Here is a 17,719-nt window from a genome sequence, read left to right as displayed (position 1 = left end):
ACGAGGCTGCGAGGAACTCTAAGTGGGAGGAGCGAGGGCCGGGGAGGGAAGGGGGCGGGAAGAGGGAGGAAAGTGAAAGGCGCCGAGCGTCTCTCTTTCCTCCCGTCACACTCGGCTCTCGACTGCTCCCGGCCGCTGCTGGATTGTGGGATCGCGGCGGCGGCGGCGGCGGCGCCGGGGCCGGAGGAGCTCGGCCGTGCAGGGGCGTCCACGAGCTAGCGCCTCCTGTCGTCTGTGAAGCCACCCTGCTAGTCCTCGGCACCCCGGCACCCCTCCAGCCCCCCCATCCCCTCCTCCTCCATCCTCCAGTTCAAAATGGCGGCGGCGGCGGCGGCAGCGGCGGCGGCGTTGGCTCCTCCGGGCTGCCCGGGTTCGTGCCCTAACTTCGCCGTGGTGTGCTCCTTCCTGGAGCGCTACGGGCCGCTGCTCGACCTGCCGGAGCTGCCGTTCCCCGAGCTGGAGCGGGTGCTGCAGACGCCGCCGCGGGACGTCGGCAGCGGGGAAGGTAAGCGAGGGGCCCGAACGCCCGGCGGGAAGCGGCCCTGGCACGCGTCTCTGCTGCTGCTCTCCCCACAGCCCCCGGGCCGCGGCGACTCTATCTCCCCCCGGCACCTGGGGTGCAGCTCCGCCCGGCCTGTCTTCCCCCGCTCAGCCCCCGGGGGGCTCGGGCAGTGAGTGAGGAGGCGGGGCGGAGGCCCCCTAGGGCCACTCGGCCGGCCAGGCGCCGAGCTGGAGGTGGGGGAGTCGCGGGCTAGGTGTGGGCTTGGGGCGGGGAGGGGTCCTTGTGCGGAGCGGCTGACCCGGGGACGGCTCCCCCGCGGCGGTGGAGGCCGGTCCCCCACCCCGGCTCCCTCTTCGGCGGCGGCGGGGGCAGGGGAGCGCAGGTTCCGGCCAGCTTTGCGCTTTTCTCCTCCTCCTCCTCCTCCTCCTCCTCCTCCTCCTCCTCCTCCTCCTCTTCTCCCTGGCTCTGCTTCCCCTCCTCCCACCATCCTCTTGACCATCTCGGGGGAGAGGCTGGGCTCATCTCCGGGCGCCCCTTTCTTTCCCTCCACCTGGGTGGGCGGGGGCTTGCGGACACTTCAGCTCTCCCTCCAGTGGGAACTCCCCGGAGAGAGTCGGCTCTCGTCCCTCTTGGCTTCTTCTCCTCCTCGAGGGCCTATTTAACCCCCAAAACTCCTTCCTGCAAGTAGGCAGATTTGCTCCTCCCCCGTGGGAGGGGGGGGGGTGTCCTCTTCCATTCTCGCTTTGGGGTGTGGGGGGTGGAGAGGGAGACTAAGTCGGTTCACCTCCGCTTTGGAGGGTAGAGGGTTAATTTCTCCTCCCCATAGTTTTTTCTCTCCCTCTTCTCCACCCCGACACCACCCTCCCCGCCCTCCTCCCCACCCCCCCTAGGAAAGCATCTCCCCACTTTTTCAGTCCCTTCCCCCTTCATCTAGGCTGCCAGGCTTAGGGGAAGGAGAAATCGCCCTCCCATTTGCCGGGTGGGGTGGTTAATGTGTAGGCTGGAGGAGGGGCTCGGGCGGAGGGGAAACAGTTGAAGAGGTGCTTGTTGCTCATGTTTCTCTCTGGTGCCGCTGGTCTATTATTGGTGTTTGCAAGTGGTGCTCCTTCCACATAAGGCCACCGTGCGGGCGCAGGGCGCATGCTCTGCCCGGCCCCATTGAAACTTCCTGCTGCTGCTGCTGCTGCTGCTGCTGCTGGGTCTTTTCGCTGGAGCATCTCAGCGTTTGCGCCTGCTGCCTTTAGCCCTCACCCTGAGCTCATACACTCCCTGTTTATTTCCGATCCATGCTCTCTCCCCCCGTTTTCCCCCCTGACGCAATTCTTCCCCCGGAGAAGGTTTTTCTGTTGTGCTCTGATCGGTGCCTTTCTCTGGGAACAGCCCTTGGCTGGAGAGGAAGCCTCTTCCAAATAGATCTTTGTGTTTGTCCGTATTCGATGGCCAGAGTGGACTCAGTATTGTACGAGACAGCTGTTTCTTTTCCATCTTCCATGAAGTTTCTGTTAACTGTATATTTACATTTGTTAGGAAGGGCCCAAGTGTGAAGTTCTGTAAAATATTACCTGTAGAGAAAATGGTGTCATGTTACCAAGGACCCAAATAAACACAGTAGTTATGGTGCAGGCTTATATTTACTCTTTCTTGCCGAAATCATCTCTCCTCTTAACAAACTCTGGCACATAAAAGGCTAATATTTTATATAGTATAAAAATAGGAGGGTGACTAGTTACATTAAGACTTTATGTAAAGACTTCCTATAGAATTTCTTTAAAACTTAAGTCCTCCAATGTAGCAATTTAATTATTAAATTGTATTTACGTTCAGTTTCTAAGGAATTGGTCATTTTGAAGTAGAATGCCTTAGTAATTTGCTTTTAGGATACCCTGGGGAATGATAGTGATCTATCAGAGGGAAAGTGTGGGAATTTGGGGAAAGGGATTGCTGATAAATTATTTTTGGAATTTACTTTAACCAAATTTAAAGGCACCTTTGTGATGTTATTTTATTTTGAGGAGTATACAAGCATGCTTGCCCCTACATTCCTTTTAAGTATCTTGGCAATTGCATTTGGCTTATATTAATAACAGAAGATAAAATAATCAGAATCAGTTTAATGCTTCATGTTATCTATCTAGAGTTGAACAATGGGACACCAGCTAAGTAAAAAATGGGAAATAATATGGGCTGAAAGATTATACCAGTGGGCTCAGCCACTGTATTTCCAACGACAATATGTCTTGTCACAAGGTGGCCTAACAATAATTATTAATATCACGCAATTCAGGATACTTGGCAAATGAAAAGTCTCTGTAGGTGACATGCCATTACTGTGCATGGGAAAGATTTTCATTTTCAGGCCTTAGGTGATGGTTAACCTTCTTGAAATAGTTGATGAAACAATACTGGTCCAACCAACAAGATTTGAATTAAGTCTTTCCAGAAGGAGTTGTGGTGTATAGTGTTGAACTGTGTAATACGTGGGTTGTAGTACAAATTACTTAATTTCTGTGAACCTCAGTTTCTTCAGTAAATTGAAATAATTTCAGGATCAAATGAAATGTTTTAAAAATCCTTTCGGCTGGGTAGCTCAGTTAGTTAGAATGTCCTCCCACTACACCAAGGTTGTGGGTTCGGTCCCCTGTCAGGGTACATATAAGAATCAACCAATGACCCTAGCTGGTGTGGTTCACTGGATAGAGCATCTGCCTGCAGACTGAAGGGTCCCAGGTTTGATTTCTGCCACTGGCACATGCTCAGGTTGCAGGCTGTATCCCCAGTAGAGGGTGTGCAAGAGGCATCTGATCAATGATTCTCTTTCATTGATGTTTCTCTCCCTCTACCTTTCGCTCTGAAATCAATAAAAATATATTTTTAAAAAAGAATCAACAAATGAATGGGTGGAACAACAAATTGATGTTTTTTTCTCTCTCCCTCCTCTAAAATCAACGAATAAATTAAAATTAAAAAACAAAAAAAATCTTCATTCAAAACTCCTTTCATAAATCATGCACCTCCAGATATTCTTGTATTACAAATTTTATTTATTTATTTATTTATTATTTATTTTTTTAAAACGTAGTGACTTTTAAAATATATTTTATTGATTTTTTACAGAGAGGAAGAGAGAGGGATAGAGAGTTAGAAACATCGATGAGAGAGAATCATCAATCAGTTGCCTCTTGCACACCCCCTACTGGAGATGTGCCCGCAACCAAGGTACATGCCCTTGACCGGAATCGAACCCGGGACCTTTCAGTCCGATGCTCTATCCATTGAGCCAAACCGGTTTCGGCAAATTTAAGTATTTTTAAAACACAGTTCTTAATGCTGTTTAAAGGGTCCTAGTTTCCTATTGTGGTTATTCCTTGAAAGACACTTTTTTTTTTTTTTGTAATCCTCATTTGAGAATATTTTTCTATTGATCTTTTAGAGGGAATGGTAGGGGAAGAGGGGGAGAGACACACAGAGAGAAACATCAGTGTGAGAGAGACACATTAATTTAGGGGTGTCGAACTCAATCAAAGAAGGGGCCAAAATCTAAAATCCAGCCTAAATTGCGGGCCGAATGGTTTACTGAACAGTCATAAACTGTCATTGTGATGGAAACGCAGCGGAGTGCAGTGATGACAGCGTGGTGCGGGCCACATTGCAAGGCCTGGCGGGACGGATTTGGCCCGCGGGCCTTGTGTTTGACACATGTGCATTAATTGGTTGCCTCCTGCACCCTCCCTACTGGGGATGTGCCCGCAACCCAGGTACATGCCTTTGACCACAATCGAACCTGGGACCTTTCGGTCCCCAGGCCAACGCTCTATCCACTGAACCAAACCAGTTAAGGCAAATATTTGTACATTTTAATTTGACATTGTGGCTTCAGCTTAGAATGTTACCTTCATCCCTATAGAGTCAATTATTAAATCTGGTTTTGTAAACTACTTGTTCAGTTTTAATGATATAATAATAGCTGCCATTTATTGAGTATTTACTATGTGCATACAGCTCATTATTCCTTACAACTCTTTATTTGTTGTTGTTAATTCTCACCCGAAGATATTATCCATTGACGTTTAGGGAGAGAGGAAGAGAGAGGGAAGGCCAGACAGAAACATTGATGTGATAGAAACACATTTATTGGTTGCCTCCTGCACGAGTGCCTACCAGGGCCTGGGCGGGGGAGGAGCCTGCAACCAAGGTATGTGCTCTTGACAGGAATCTAACCCAGGACCCTTTGGCCCACAGGCCGACATTCTATCCATTCAGCCAAACCGGCTAGGGCTACAACTATTATCTGAGGTTTCTGGTATTATTCCTTTTTGACAGGCATAGAACCTAAGGTTTAAGAGAATGATTCAGCTGCTTAATGCCCAAGATTATATAGTTATTGGTAGAATCTGATTTCCAACCCAGGTCTGTTTTAAGTCCAAGTCACAAAAGTATATAATACCTTACCATGTGGCCATGTTTCCCAAACTTCACCACGGCACCCCAGGGTATTGCCACCAACTCTCAGAGGTGCTGCTGTGAACTTTAAAATTTCAAGGGAGGTAGAGCAATGCTTGACATCTCTTGGTTGCTTGGTGAGCTACTAGCTTGAGAGAGTTCATGGTTTCAAAATTAGATTGTGCTACATTCCTTTCAGTGACATAGCTTTGTGAGTTTTTTTTTTTTTTTTTTTTTTTTTAAATATATTTTTATTGATTTTGTACAGAGAGGAAGGGAGAGAGATAGAGAGTTAGAAACATCGATGAGAGAGAGTCATCGATCAGCTGCCTCTTGCACACCCCCTACTGGGGATATGCCCGCAACCAAGGTACATGCCCTTGACCGGAATCGAACCCGGGACCCTTCAGTCCCCAAGCCGACGCTCTATCCATTGAGCCAAACCGGTCCCGGCAAGCTTTGTGAGTTTTGAGGGTTCCTGTGATAAAATGCAAACTGCATGAAAATAATTGTGGAACAGGAAATAAAGATAGCAGTGTCCAATCTGATTCCAAAGTTTTAGAAGTTGTGCAATGCCCAACTGTAATACATATTCCATAAGTAGTAATTGTGGTTGTTTAAGAATGTATTTTTTTTTTCCTAGCTGAGATAGGTTTGATTTCACATGGCTACTGAGAGTAAATGGAACTGTTATTCTTCCTTGGCCTAAGGCTGCTATGAAGGGAAACATTACTGAAATAATGAGGGTAACATGAACCTAGAAAGCTTGGGAACCTGTGCTATAGAGCAGCGGTCACCAACCTTTCAGATCTTGTGGACCACCAGTGTCTGCAGACCACTGCTTGGCAACCGCTGCTGGAGAGTCTGGAGACTGTCTTTGCGTTTTTAGGGCTAGAAAGAACGAGCTTTTGCATCTATTTTGCCTTTATTTTGCAGGGAAGAAAACCAAGGTGCAGAGATTGATTTCAAATGTATACAGCTAACTGACCATTGGTGTTATTCAGACTGTTGCTTGAAAAATTCACCTATATGCTGAAATTATTAGCAAAAAAAAAAAAAAAAAAAAAAAAAAAAAAAAAAGTTGATAGTCATTAGACTAGGAAAATGGTGTGCCATTTGAAGGTGCTGTTTTATCCCTTCCCTCCTCTCTACTTTAACTCTCCTAATTCTGTGCTGTCTGGGCTTCCCCAGCTTCCTCCTGACCTGGGGGAGGATGACCAGAGCATATGGACACAGTGAAAGTGGACATTAACTTTGTGGCATTACCAACTCTCAGAGCTCCCAAGCATCTTTCCTCCCCTGGAAAGAACATTCTTTTTAAAGAGGAAAATACACTCTTTCATTCTTTAAAAATAGTCTTTACATGGTATTGTTTGAGACATTATATTTATCTAATAACTATTTAAGTATGTATGGATAATGTGTTATCATTACCATAATTTATACTATGGTTGACTGCGTTACTTGTCTAGGTAAAGAGTAAAGAAGTGGAATCATTAGGGTTTTTTTGTTTGACTTTTTTAACTGGAGTGGTGGCTATAACTTACTATGTTCTCCCTTGCTGCTGCTGATTGAAATGTGTGACAATAGTTTTTAGGTGCATTAGATAATGTAGAAACGTGACTTGGCCATAACTGGAGCCACCATCTGTTGCTTTAAATAAAAGATCTTACCAGATGCAAGTGTTGGGAGTTGTCTGGGTCAACAGTGGTAGATCATTGGTGGTAGCATTGCTGCAAGCAGAACCTGGTTTGATGGAAGAAAATTTTGGCTTTCCCTCCTTTGATAAAAGAAACATTCTTTGGGTATTTGGTACATGGAAAGAGAGAAATGTATTCTCCATCCTTTTTGGTATATTACTAAATTGAGGTAACCAAAGTTATGGAGGTTTGGAGGGAGGTTGCTAGCATTGTCCCAGAATTGGATATAATAGGAACAGGATTTTTCTGGCTAAATGGGGCTGGTTAATGCAAGTTGACTAACTTGTTTTTTACTTACTAAGAAGTTTGCCTTGGAGTTTATGTTAAATTAGAGGCCTGATGCACGAATTTGTGCACCAGTGGGGTCCGTTGGCCTGTCTTGTGGGATCAGGCTGAGATCAGCTCCTCTATATCTTCCGAGGGGTCCAGGATTGTGCGAGTGCGCACATCAGGCTGAGGGATCCCACCAATGCACAATCAGCGCCAGGGAGGGACATGGGGGGTTGCCAGGGGTGAGGGCCTGTAGAAGAGCTCCAGGGCGTGTCCAGCCTGTTGGACTCAGTCCTACTGGTCAGAGCATCTGCCCCTGGTGATCAGTGCACATCATAGCAAGCAGTTGAGCGGCCTTAGCATATCATCAGCTATGCTGATGGTTGAATGCCCGACTGGTCAACCAGACACTTAGCACATTAGGCTTTTATTATATAGGAGTCTTAACTGTTGAGAAAGGTAAGCATTGCCTTGGCTGGTATAGTTTAGTTGGTTAGATGTCATTCTGTGCACTGAAAGGTTGCCCATTTGATTCTGGTTCAGGATATATGCATTGGTAAGGGGGCATGCAGGAGCCTATCATTGTTGTGTCTCACATAAGTGTTTCTCTCTCCTTCCTCTCTCTCTAAAAATCAATAGAAATATATTTTAAAAGGTAAGCATTTATTAGCTACTTTATTTTAATACGAGAGGCCCAGTGCACGAAATTCGTTCATAGGGACGGGGAGTGGTTTCTCAGCCCAGCCTGCACTCTCTCCAATCTGGGACCCCCTCGAAGGATGTCCGACTGCCCATTTAGACCCAGTCTCACCAGACAGTCGGACATCCATCTCACAATCTAGGACTGTTGGCTCCCAACCACTCACCTGCCAGCCTGATCACCCCCTAATCACTCCCCTGCCAGTCTGATTGATGTCTAACTGCTCCCCTGCCAGCCTCTTTGCTCCCAACTTTCCTACTCTGCCACCCATTAAATGTCCTTCCCTGCAGGCTTGATTGTCCCCAACTGCCCTCCCTTGCAGGCCTGGTGCCTCCCAACTGCCCTCCTCGCTTGCCTGATCACCCACAACTGCCCTCCCTTGCAGGTCTAGTCCCTGCCAACTGCCCTTCCCTGCTGGCCATCTGGTGGTGGCCATCTTGTGTCCACCTGGGAGCAGGATCTTTGACCACATGGGGGCACCCATCTTGTGTGTTGGAGTCATGGTCAATCTGCATATTACCCTTATTAGATAGGCTAGAGACCTGGGCATGGGTGGGGGCCAGCTGGTTTACCCTAACGGGTGTCCTGGATCAGGGTTCACTTGGGGTGTGGGACAGGCTGGGCGAGGGGCCTGTGGTGGTTTGCAGTCTGGCCACGCCCCCCAGCGACCCAAGCAGAGGCCCTGGTATCTGGGATTTATGTGTCTTCTACAATTGAAACTTTGTAGCCTGGAGTGGAGCCAAGCCTTCTGCTCCCTCTGTGGCAGCAGCCATGTCTTTTGGAATTTATTTATGTTCTGTAATTGAAACTTTGTAGCCTGGAGCGAAGGCCTGGGCCAGCCAGGGCTGAAGAAACTTGGCTTGCATCTCTGGGGGCAACCTTAGCCTCTGTTCTCTCCAGCTCCTCGGTTGCCCGGCATTTCTGTTGGGATTTATGTGTCTTCTGTAATTGAAACTTTGTAGCCTTAAGCGTAGGCCCGGGCCAGCCAGGGTGTGCGGAAAGCTTGGCTTCCATCATCGGGGAATCCCAAGCCTCTATCCTGCTCTCTCTGTGGATGCAGCCATCTTGGTTGGTTTACTTTGCATACTCGCTCCCGATTGGCTTGTGGGAGTAGCGGAGTGATGGTTAATTTGCATATTATTCTTTTATTATATAGTATGTGTATTAAGTATCTGCTATGTATATACAAGTACAGTAAACTTTGGGGATTTTTTTTTTCTTTTTGGTTTTGTTTTTCCTTTTTATTTAATTTACTTGAGTGACAGTAGTTAACAAAATTATACTGATTTCATGTACACAATTCCACAACACATCATCTGTACACTGTATTTTGTGCTTACCGCTCCAAGTCAAGTCTCCTTCCATAAGCATTTATCCCCCCATACCCTCTTCCACTTCCACCTCCTACCATCCCCTGGAAATCACCACAATGTTGTACTTGTCCATGAGATTTTTTTCTCTTTTTTGCTCAATCATTGCACTTCCCCAGAAGCCCCCATCGCAACTGATTGATGTCTAACTGCTCTCTATAAGTCTTTCTCATTACTTCATTTTGTTTCTCTGAATGTCTTATTCACTTAGTATAGTGCTGTCCAAGTTCATCCATGCTGTGGCAAAGGTTAAGATTTCCTTCTTTTTACGGCCCAGTAGTATTCCATTGTGTAAATGTACCACAGCTTTTTTATCCACTTATTTACAGATGAGCACTTTGGACTGTTTTTAAGTCTTGGCTATTGTAAATAACACTGAAATGAACATGGCAGGGGGCATGGCATATATTCTTTCGAAGTAGTGTTTGGGATTTCTTTGAATATATTCCCAAAAATGGAATTGCTGGGTCATACGGTAGTTTTATTTTTAATTTTTTTAGGTAACTGCATCATAAGGCAAGACTACGATGGGGGTGTGGGCAAGTGAGATAGTAATTGGCAGTAGGGTAAGAATTGTTGTAATATTGCAAGTGGACTGATTTAAAATCTGATTTGGAGATAGCAGCCCAGGTCTTGGTGAAGATTAGGTTGGATGGATGCTGATGCCACAGATTCAGATGGGAAAGGATGTATTAATTGAAGGTAGAAGATTTGTGCACTTGGAAGGGGTCCCTCAGCCCAACCTGCAGTCTTTCAGTCCAGGAGCAGGCCTAAGCTGTCAGTTGAACATCGATAGCACTGCCAAGGAAGAGGGAGAGGCTCCTGCCACCACTGCTGTGCTCGCAGCCATCAGCCATTATTGTAACTGAGTGGAGTTCCCCTTGTGGGAGCACATTGATCACCAGGAGGCAACTCCTGTGTTGAGCGTCCGCCCCCTGGTGGTCAGTGCGGGTCATAGCAACTGATTGTTCCCAGTTGTTCCACTGTTAGGGTCAATTTTGAATATTACCCTTTTATTATATAGGAAGATATATAGGATAAGATACTATTATAATGGGATGCTGAGATATGTGTATATTAAAAGTAAAGAAATGCAAATTCAAAGGTGCAATTCAATGCCTTGAACTAGAATCTTTACCTGGCCCAGCCAGTGTGGCTCAGTGGTTGAGCATCAACCTTTGAACCAGAAGGTTATGGTTTGATTCCCTATGGATTACAGGCTCAATCTCCAGTAGGAGATATGCAGGAGTCAGCCAATCAGTGATTCTCATCATTGATGTTTTTGTCTCTCCTTTCCCTTCTACTCTGAAATATATATATATATATATATATATATATATATATATGTGTGTGTGTGTGTGTGTAATTTGTCAATGTGTTTTTAAATTTTTTTTATTAAGGTATTATATGAATACATATCTTTCTATTGCCTCCCCCCACTCCCGTACATGCCTCCCCCCCCCCCCCCGAGTTTTTCGTTCATTGGCTTTGCTTATATGCATGTATACAAGTCCTTCGGTTGATCTCTTATCTCCCCCATATCTCCCTGTCCTCCCCGCTGTAATTTGATGGTCTGCTTGTTGCTTTACTGTCTCTGTATCTATCTTTTTGTTCATCAGTTTATAATATTCTTTATTATCCATAAATGAGTGAGGTCATGTGGTGTTTCTCTTTCATTGACTGGCTTATTTCACTCAGCATGATGTTCTCCAATTTCATCCAGGTTGCTGCAAATGATAAGAATTCCTTCTTTTTTATGGCAGCATAGTATTCCATTGTGTAGATGTACCATAGTTTTTTGATCCAATCATCTACTGATGGGCATCTACGCTGTTTTCAAATCCTAGCTATTGTAAATTGTGCTGCTATGAACATAGGAGTGCATATTTCCTTTCTGATTGGTGTTTCTGGTTTCTTAGGATATATTCCTAGGAGTGGGATTACTGGGTCGAATAGGAGTTCCATTTTCAGTTTTTTGAGGAAACTCCATACTGTTCTCCACAGTGGTTACACCAGTCTGCATTCCCACCAGCAGTGCACGAGGGTTCCTTTTTCTCCATAACCTCGCCAACACTTGTTGTTTGTTGATTTGTTGATGTTAGCCATTCTGACAGGTGTGAGATCTTACTGCATTGTTGTTTTGATTTGCATCTCTTGGATATTTAGTGACTTTGAGCATGTTTTCATGTGCCTCTTGGCCTTCCTTCTGTCTTCTTTTGGAAAGATTCTATTTAGGTCCATTGCCCATTTTTTAATTGGATCATTATGTGTGTGTGTGTGTGTGTTTGTGTGTGTATCAAAATATATATATATATATATATCAATATATATGTATATATATATATATATGTGTGGTTTTTTTTTTAGGAAACTTTATTGGTTCATCATTGCTTAGGACTGTAATGTTCCTCAGACTTAGGAATAATTCTCTTGAATCTTTTTGAAGTAAGACCCCATCTCCTATATTGTAAAGTTTTGTGCAGTATGTCATCAAAGGCCTCCAGCGTTCATTCCCCTACTGTTGTGAATTCCATTTACCCTAAATAAATGAAGTGGCCTTGTTTTTTCCTTTTAGTTCTGAGTTTTTCAACCTTTAGTATACTAATTTAATCAACTATTTCTGGCTACACATTAAAATCACTTTAGGGAATCCTTTTGAAAAATACTGATGCCTTGGTCTTGTTAAGCCCATAAAACCAGAATATTTGGAGATCGGGACCCTGGCATCAGCAATTCTTTTCTTTTCTTTTTTTTTTTCTTTTATGCTTTTATTTAAGGCCAGTGATCCATGATGGGTTTTAGATCTTGCTGAAAGGAGCCATAATCATTGACTGCACAAAGCCCTCAAAAGCCATGATCCGCTCCTCCAGTGTATCTATTTCAACTATCATCTTCTACTTACACTGTATTTGAAGTTTTTGAATTCCATACTCCACAGGAACCAGTTTAGAAGAGCCCCCAGTCCAAGCTGTCTGCTTGAATGCTCCTGACACAATGCTCTACTTTTGCCATATCTGACTTGTCATCCCCAAGTTCCATCTAATAAGATGGAAGACTTGGCAAAGAGCAGCTTCTTTGGCTTTCTTTGACTCAGACTGTGCAAGGTGTTCTTCTCTTAGCCTCTTCACTTGTTTGCTTTGTTCTTCCTCATCAGATCCAATGGTTTTTACTGTCTGTAGCTACACTTCCTGTTGTGTCCTCCACATTAGCAGGGCCGTATTTGCTCAGAGCTTTCTTTACTCCTGACAAGCTGGCCTTTTTCTTTTCATAAGACTTGATGTGATGATTATACCAATGTGGGGGATGATACAGTATGTGGTGGGTTGGAGACTGCTTCAAATACTGCAGTATCTGTGACGGCACATACCCCTTGATGTAGCTCTTGTCCCCAGGTAGTTGTTGAGCAACAGGAGGTTGGTGTCCTCAGGTCTCCAAAACCCATAGTGTAGACTGACCTGGGAAGGTGGGGGCAGTAAGGAAAGAGGAAGGCAGGCAGTCTTGCCAAGCACTAAGAGGGGAGGAAAGGGGGCACTGGCAGTTCTAATGTGTAGCCAGGAATGTCTGTTGTCACCTGGTACTTTACTTCAAATTTTATCTTAAAGTTTATTTTGTCTCAGTGGTACTATTGCCACTCCAGTTGTCTTTTGGTTACTGCTTTTCATGGTATATCTTTTTCTATCCTTTCAACTTCCTTGAGTCTTTAATTCTAAAGTGTGTCTCTTGTAAACAGCATATATACATATCATGTTTACCTGTTCATATTTACTTGAATCTAGTTATGTAAAAAATGATATAGAAGTATAATTACTATAATTTGGGAACAGAAAAGAGCAAGTAACTTTTTCCAGTGCATATCAAAGCATCACTGTAGTCATTATGGCAATATGAATGGTTGACTAGGAGATGGAAAAGCATTCCAGGTAGGGAACAGCATGGGAAAAGTCATAGTAGTGTGAAACATTTCAGATTATTAGGCAGTTGGTAACTTTAGGCATTATGTTTCTAAAAGATTTGTGGTTGAGGAACTTCAGACCATGTGAGAAAATTAGATTGGGACATGAGTTATAAATACCTTGAAGTCCTTTCCTTTCCTTTCTCCTTTCTCCTTTCTCCTTTCTCCTTTCTCCTTTCTCCTTTCTCCTTTTTCCTTTCTCCTTCCCTTTCCTTTCTCCTTTCCTTTCCTTTCTCCTTTCCTTTCCTTTCTCCTTTCCTTTCTCCTTTCCTTTCCCCCTTCCTTTCCTTTCCCCCTTCCTTTCCCCTTCCTTCCTTTCCTTCCTTCCTTTCCTTTCCTTTCCTTTCCTTTCCTTTCCTTTCCTTTCCTTTCCTTTCCTTTCCTTCTTTTTTTTTTTCTTTTTCTTTTTTTTTTTTTTAATGTTTTTATTGACTTTGGACATAGAAGAAAGGAGTGGAAGGAAGAGAGAGAGAGAAACATCAACCCAATGTCTCCTTCATGTTCACTACTGGGGATTGAGCCTGAAACTTGGGCGTGTGCCCCCAATCTGAGGACCTCTTGGTTCTTGGGTCAATGCTTAACGAATGAGCCACACCATTCAGGCCTGAAATTTTTATTTCTGAAACTAAATTTTTTTGAGTTGTTGGAAAAGCAGAGTGGGCAGCTTGAGGATAAGGGAAATCAGCTAGAAGTTGTTATAATATTACTAGAGGCCTCTTGCAATCCGGGACCCCTGGACTTTTTTGGCCATTTCTTCATTCCACAGTAAAATGAACTATTAACTCCTCATTCTCCAAGTCAGAAACTTAGAAATCATACTAAACTCTTCTTACTCAAAGATCCTTTACATCAATTCTACCTACAAAATCTCAGATTTAGCCTTTTTTCTTACTACCACAGCCTTTGCCCCAATTCATATCTCATCAATCTATACATATAAAAACCTAAGCGATCAAATAACAGAATGACTGGTAGCTTTAATGTGCACTGACCACCAGGAGACAGATGCTCAGCACACAGGATCCAGCTCCCTCCTGTCCAGATCAGACCTGTGGGGATCGGGCTCCCTCCTGTCTGGATCGTGTCTGTGGGGATAGAGCTGAAACTGACTATCTGACATCCTCCAGGGCTTATGGAGAATGGGTGTGATTTCCTATTTTGAAAAATTCAGAATTCTAATAAACATATACAAGCACTATTTGAAGAACTAGCTGTGTTAAGTTTATAGCTTACGAAACACTTACTTTGAATAAGCAGAATAAGGCAAATCTGATCTTATTTTACTGCTTTTTTTTTGTTTTTCTGAATTGTTTGAGTTCCTATACATATGTAAAATATATATTTAACATTTTGTTAAGGGCAGTTTTTAGAGTACATTATTTATGTACTTAAATCAAGGTAATTAAAATAAACTTTATTAAACTATCTTGGCATTGGTGTTTAATTGTATTCTTTTCATAGGTAAAGCTTTTTTAACTGAGGTATTTTTTAAATTTTTGTTATAATTTTAGGGATTGCTGTGTTCTTCTGGCTAAAGATTTGATAGTTTATTGAATATTCTTTGTTTTCCCTTCCCTACAAAGAAATGGAACTTCAAATTGAAATGCCATTCTCAATTGAGAAACAGATATGTAAAATATTTTGTGTGGATTGAGTACATTATATAGATGGGAAGTACATAAGTAAATGTGTATTGTGTGTGGTTTGGTTAAGTAATTTTTGACTAATTGAAAGATTCTTTATCAGAAATATTTGAGTTGAATTCCATATCAGGGGTGACTTTCTCCAACTGCTATACATGGCATTAGACACTCAAACCTGTAATGTTACTTGAGTTATAATTAAAGTCTGGTCTCAGGCCATTTAATTAGTGAAGAATAGTTCATTGTATTAAAAAACAAAATGTTAGCACTTAAAAAATATGTATATTTCTTAAACTAGAATTATCAATATGTAAATAATCTGTCTACAAGGAAATGAATATTGGGAGATTTCTCTAAGGTAAATACTAGAGCACAGTAAATTGCTTTAATAACTGTAATTTACACAAAGCAATATAAGAATCTTAATAGGCTCTCTCCCTGATCCTGCTTCTCAGTCCCACACTCAACCTGCCATATATTAACTACCTGGGATTTTAGTTCCATTTTGTCCTTCATTTATTTATATGTTCCTCAACGATTATTTAAGTTAAACTATATTTTAACAGTTTATTTGCTCACCATTGTTTTTGATTCCCACATTTTTTTCTTAGATTAATTTTTTTACTGTATTACATTATTTTTTCAAACAAGGTTTCTAAGTGGTGAACGTGAACTTGAAGTTCTTGCATGTCTGAAAATATTTATTTTGCCCCCTTTTCTGAGTGCCCATTTAGATTGAATACAGTTTTCCAGTGTTCAAATAACTTCCCCCCAGAACTTTGACAATATTGCTCTTTTATCTTCTAGCATCTACTGGTGCTGATGAGAAATCTGTCAATGTGATTCTTGTTCCTTTGAAAGTGAGTTTCTTTTCTTTCCTGAAAGATTTTCATGGTTTTTTTTTGTTTTGTTTTTTTAATCCCTGACGTTCTGAACTTTTTTAGGATGTTTCTTTTCTTTCAATATCCTTGCTTTTGCTTTCACAAATTACAGATTGATTGAATGCTGTTCTGATTCTCTTTCCTCCATTCCCACAGGCAACCACTGTCCTCCATTTTGGATTTAATTATTCCCACAAACAGTTTTATACTAAGAATATATATTTATGTATCCATAAATGATACATGGTTTGGATTTACATGCTTTAAAACTTTATATGTAAATGGTATAATACTGTACTCATTCCCAACATTCTTTTTCTCCCTTAAACACTTTTGAAATATATTCCTGTTGGTGCATGCTATTTTAGTTCTTTACTTTAACTGCTATATATCGATAGTATCCTAAGGGTCTAGTAATAATTAATGTCGTTTTTAAACATTCGTTTAAAATCTTGCTTGGCGTTGACTTGTATTGACATAACCTTCAAACACGTGGTATCTACAGAACGTGTGAAGTGCAATTAACAAGTTTTGCTTGAAAAAGTTTGTGTTTGGTTTGTTTTTTGTTGCAAAACTAGGGCTAAGAAGATGGCGGATGAAGAGCATATTCGGCACTGCATGCTTTACGAGTTCCAATTAGGAAGAAAAGCAAGTGAGGCTGCAAAAAACATCTGTAGTGCTCTTGTTCAAGATGCAGTTAGCGCCAGAAAATGCCAGCGTTGGTTTGAGAAATTTCGCGAGGGAAATTTTTCGTTAGATGACAAGAGTGGTCGAGGCCGTGTGTCCAATTTTGATCAAGAAGCTCTTCAAGCTCTTTTGGTGCAAAATCCTCAAATTATCCAACAAGAGCTTGCGACAACTTTAAATTGTTCACAAAAAACAATTTCCAATCAATTGCGTGCACTTGGCAAAGTCCAAAAGTTTGGAAAATGGGTTCCTCATGAGTTGACCGACAACAACCGTAATCAAAGAGTCACAATTTGCAGTTCGCTCCTCTCTCGTCAAAACCGTTTGCCGTTTTTAGAGCAAATTGTTACCGGAGATGAAAAATGGGTGCTGTATGTTAATTTGAAAAGGCGGCATCAATGGTTGGACAAAAATGAGGCTCCGCAGCCCACGCCAAAACCTGACTTGCATGCGAAAAAAGTGATGTTGTGTGTTTGGTGGAATTTTAAAGGAATTCTTTGTTATGAACTTTTACCATCTACCCAAACCATTACAAGTGCAGTGTATAGTGTCCAATTGGAAAGGTTAGCCCATGCTTTAAGAGAAAAAGAACCCACGCTGATTAATCGGAAGGGCGTAATTCTTCACCACGATAACGCACGACCGCATACTGCAAGAATCACTCCTGAAAAACTGCGCCAGTTGGAATGGGAAGTTCTCCCGCAACCTGCATATTCTCCTGATATTGCCCCTTCCGATTACCATTTGTTTCGTTCTTTGCAAAACATTCTTCTTGGAAAAAAATTTAATAATGAAGAATGCCTCAAAAATGCATTGACCGAATTTTTCACATCAAAATCACAAGAATTTTACAATAGAGGGATTAAAATGCTTCCTGAGCGTTGGGCACAAGTAGTAGAAAACAACGGCAACTATATTGTTGATTAAATTTTGTTGTATTGTTTAAATAAATTCGATTTAAAAAAGTATTAGAAAACGACATTAATTATTACTAGACCTAATACATGAAAATACTGTAATTTTTAAAATGAATATTTAAGTTTATTTTATTTTTGTGCTGTTACGAGAATTGCTGTAATGAAATTTCTAATGGCTTTGCCTAGAGGTGGAATTGCTGGGTTGAAGGGTATATATTAGCCTTAGTGTAGCCAGATTGCTCTTGGCTTTACCAGTTTATACACTGCTAGCAGTGTATGAGGGTTCCCACTTATCTAGATAATCAAAACTTGGTATTGTCAGACTTTTAAGTTTTTGATAATGGCCTTATGAATTAGTTTCTTATTGTTACTATGATAAGGTTAAACATTTTTTCGTGTTTTTCCAGCCATTCAGTTTTCCCTTCTGTGAATCATCTTTTTATAACAGTCTTCCCCATTTTCTTTGTGGTTATCTATTTTCATTGATTTGTAGCAGTTCTTTATTTTGATGTTAGTTCTTTGTCATTTTTATTTGAAAAGTAAATATTTCAACATTGCTTACCATTTTTACTATTTTTATAGTATTTCTTGTTGACCCAAACTTTAAAATTTCAGTGTAGTATAATTGTCAACTCTTCTTTTTCTACAATTACATTT

General features: G+C 42.2%; 1 protein-coding gene and 1 pseudogene across 4 annotated transcripts in view; one reads left to right on the top strand and one right to left on the bottom strand.

Moving 5' to 3' along the window:
* The first annotated feature begins 22 nt into the window (after window positions 1-22).
* Window positions 23-17,719, top strand: part of RSF1 (remodeling and spacing factor 1) — a 116,558-nt gene continuing 98,861 nt past the window's right edge. For 2 of the 4 annotated variants that reach the window (XM_045577665.1, XM_036428527.2), the window contains exon 1: window positions 24-505. In XM_045577665.1, coding sequence (XP_045433621.1) covers window positions 316-505 — 190 coding nt within the window. In that variant the 5' untranslated portion in view covers window positions 24-315. Of the gene's footprint in view, window positions 506-17,719 lie in introns of all 4 variants that reach the window. The other 2 variants (XM_036428529.2, XM_036428530.2) reach the window with 2 other exon arrangements.
* LOC118713682 lies at window positions 11,725-12,424 on the bottom strand (annotated as a pseudogene).

Source organism: Pipistrellus kuhlii, unplaced genomic scaffold (genome assembly GCF_014108245.1).
Source record: "Pipistrellus kuhlii isolate mPipKuh1 unplaced genomic scaffold, mPipKuh1.p scaffold_m20_p_9, whole genome shotgun sequence".
Taxonomy (NCBI): domain Eukaryota; kingdom Metazoa; phylum Chordata; class Mammalia; order Chiroptera; family Vespertilionidae; genus Pipistrellus; species Pipistrellus kuhlii.
Note: the sequence above shows the minus strand (reverse complement) of the source record. Positions and strands in the feature narration are given on the sequence as shown.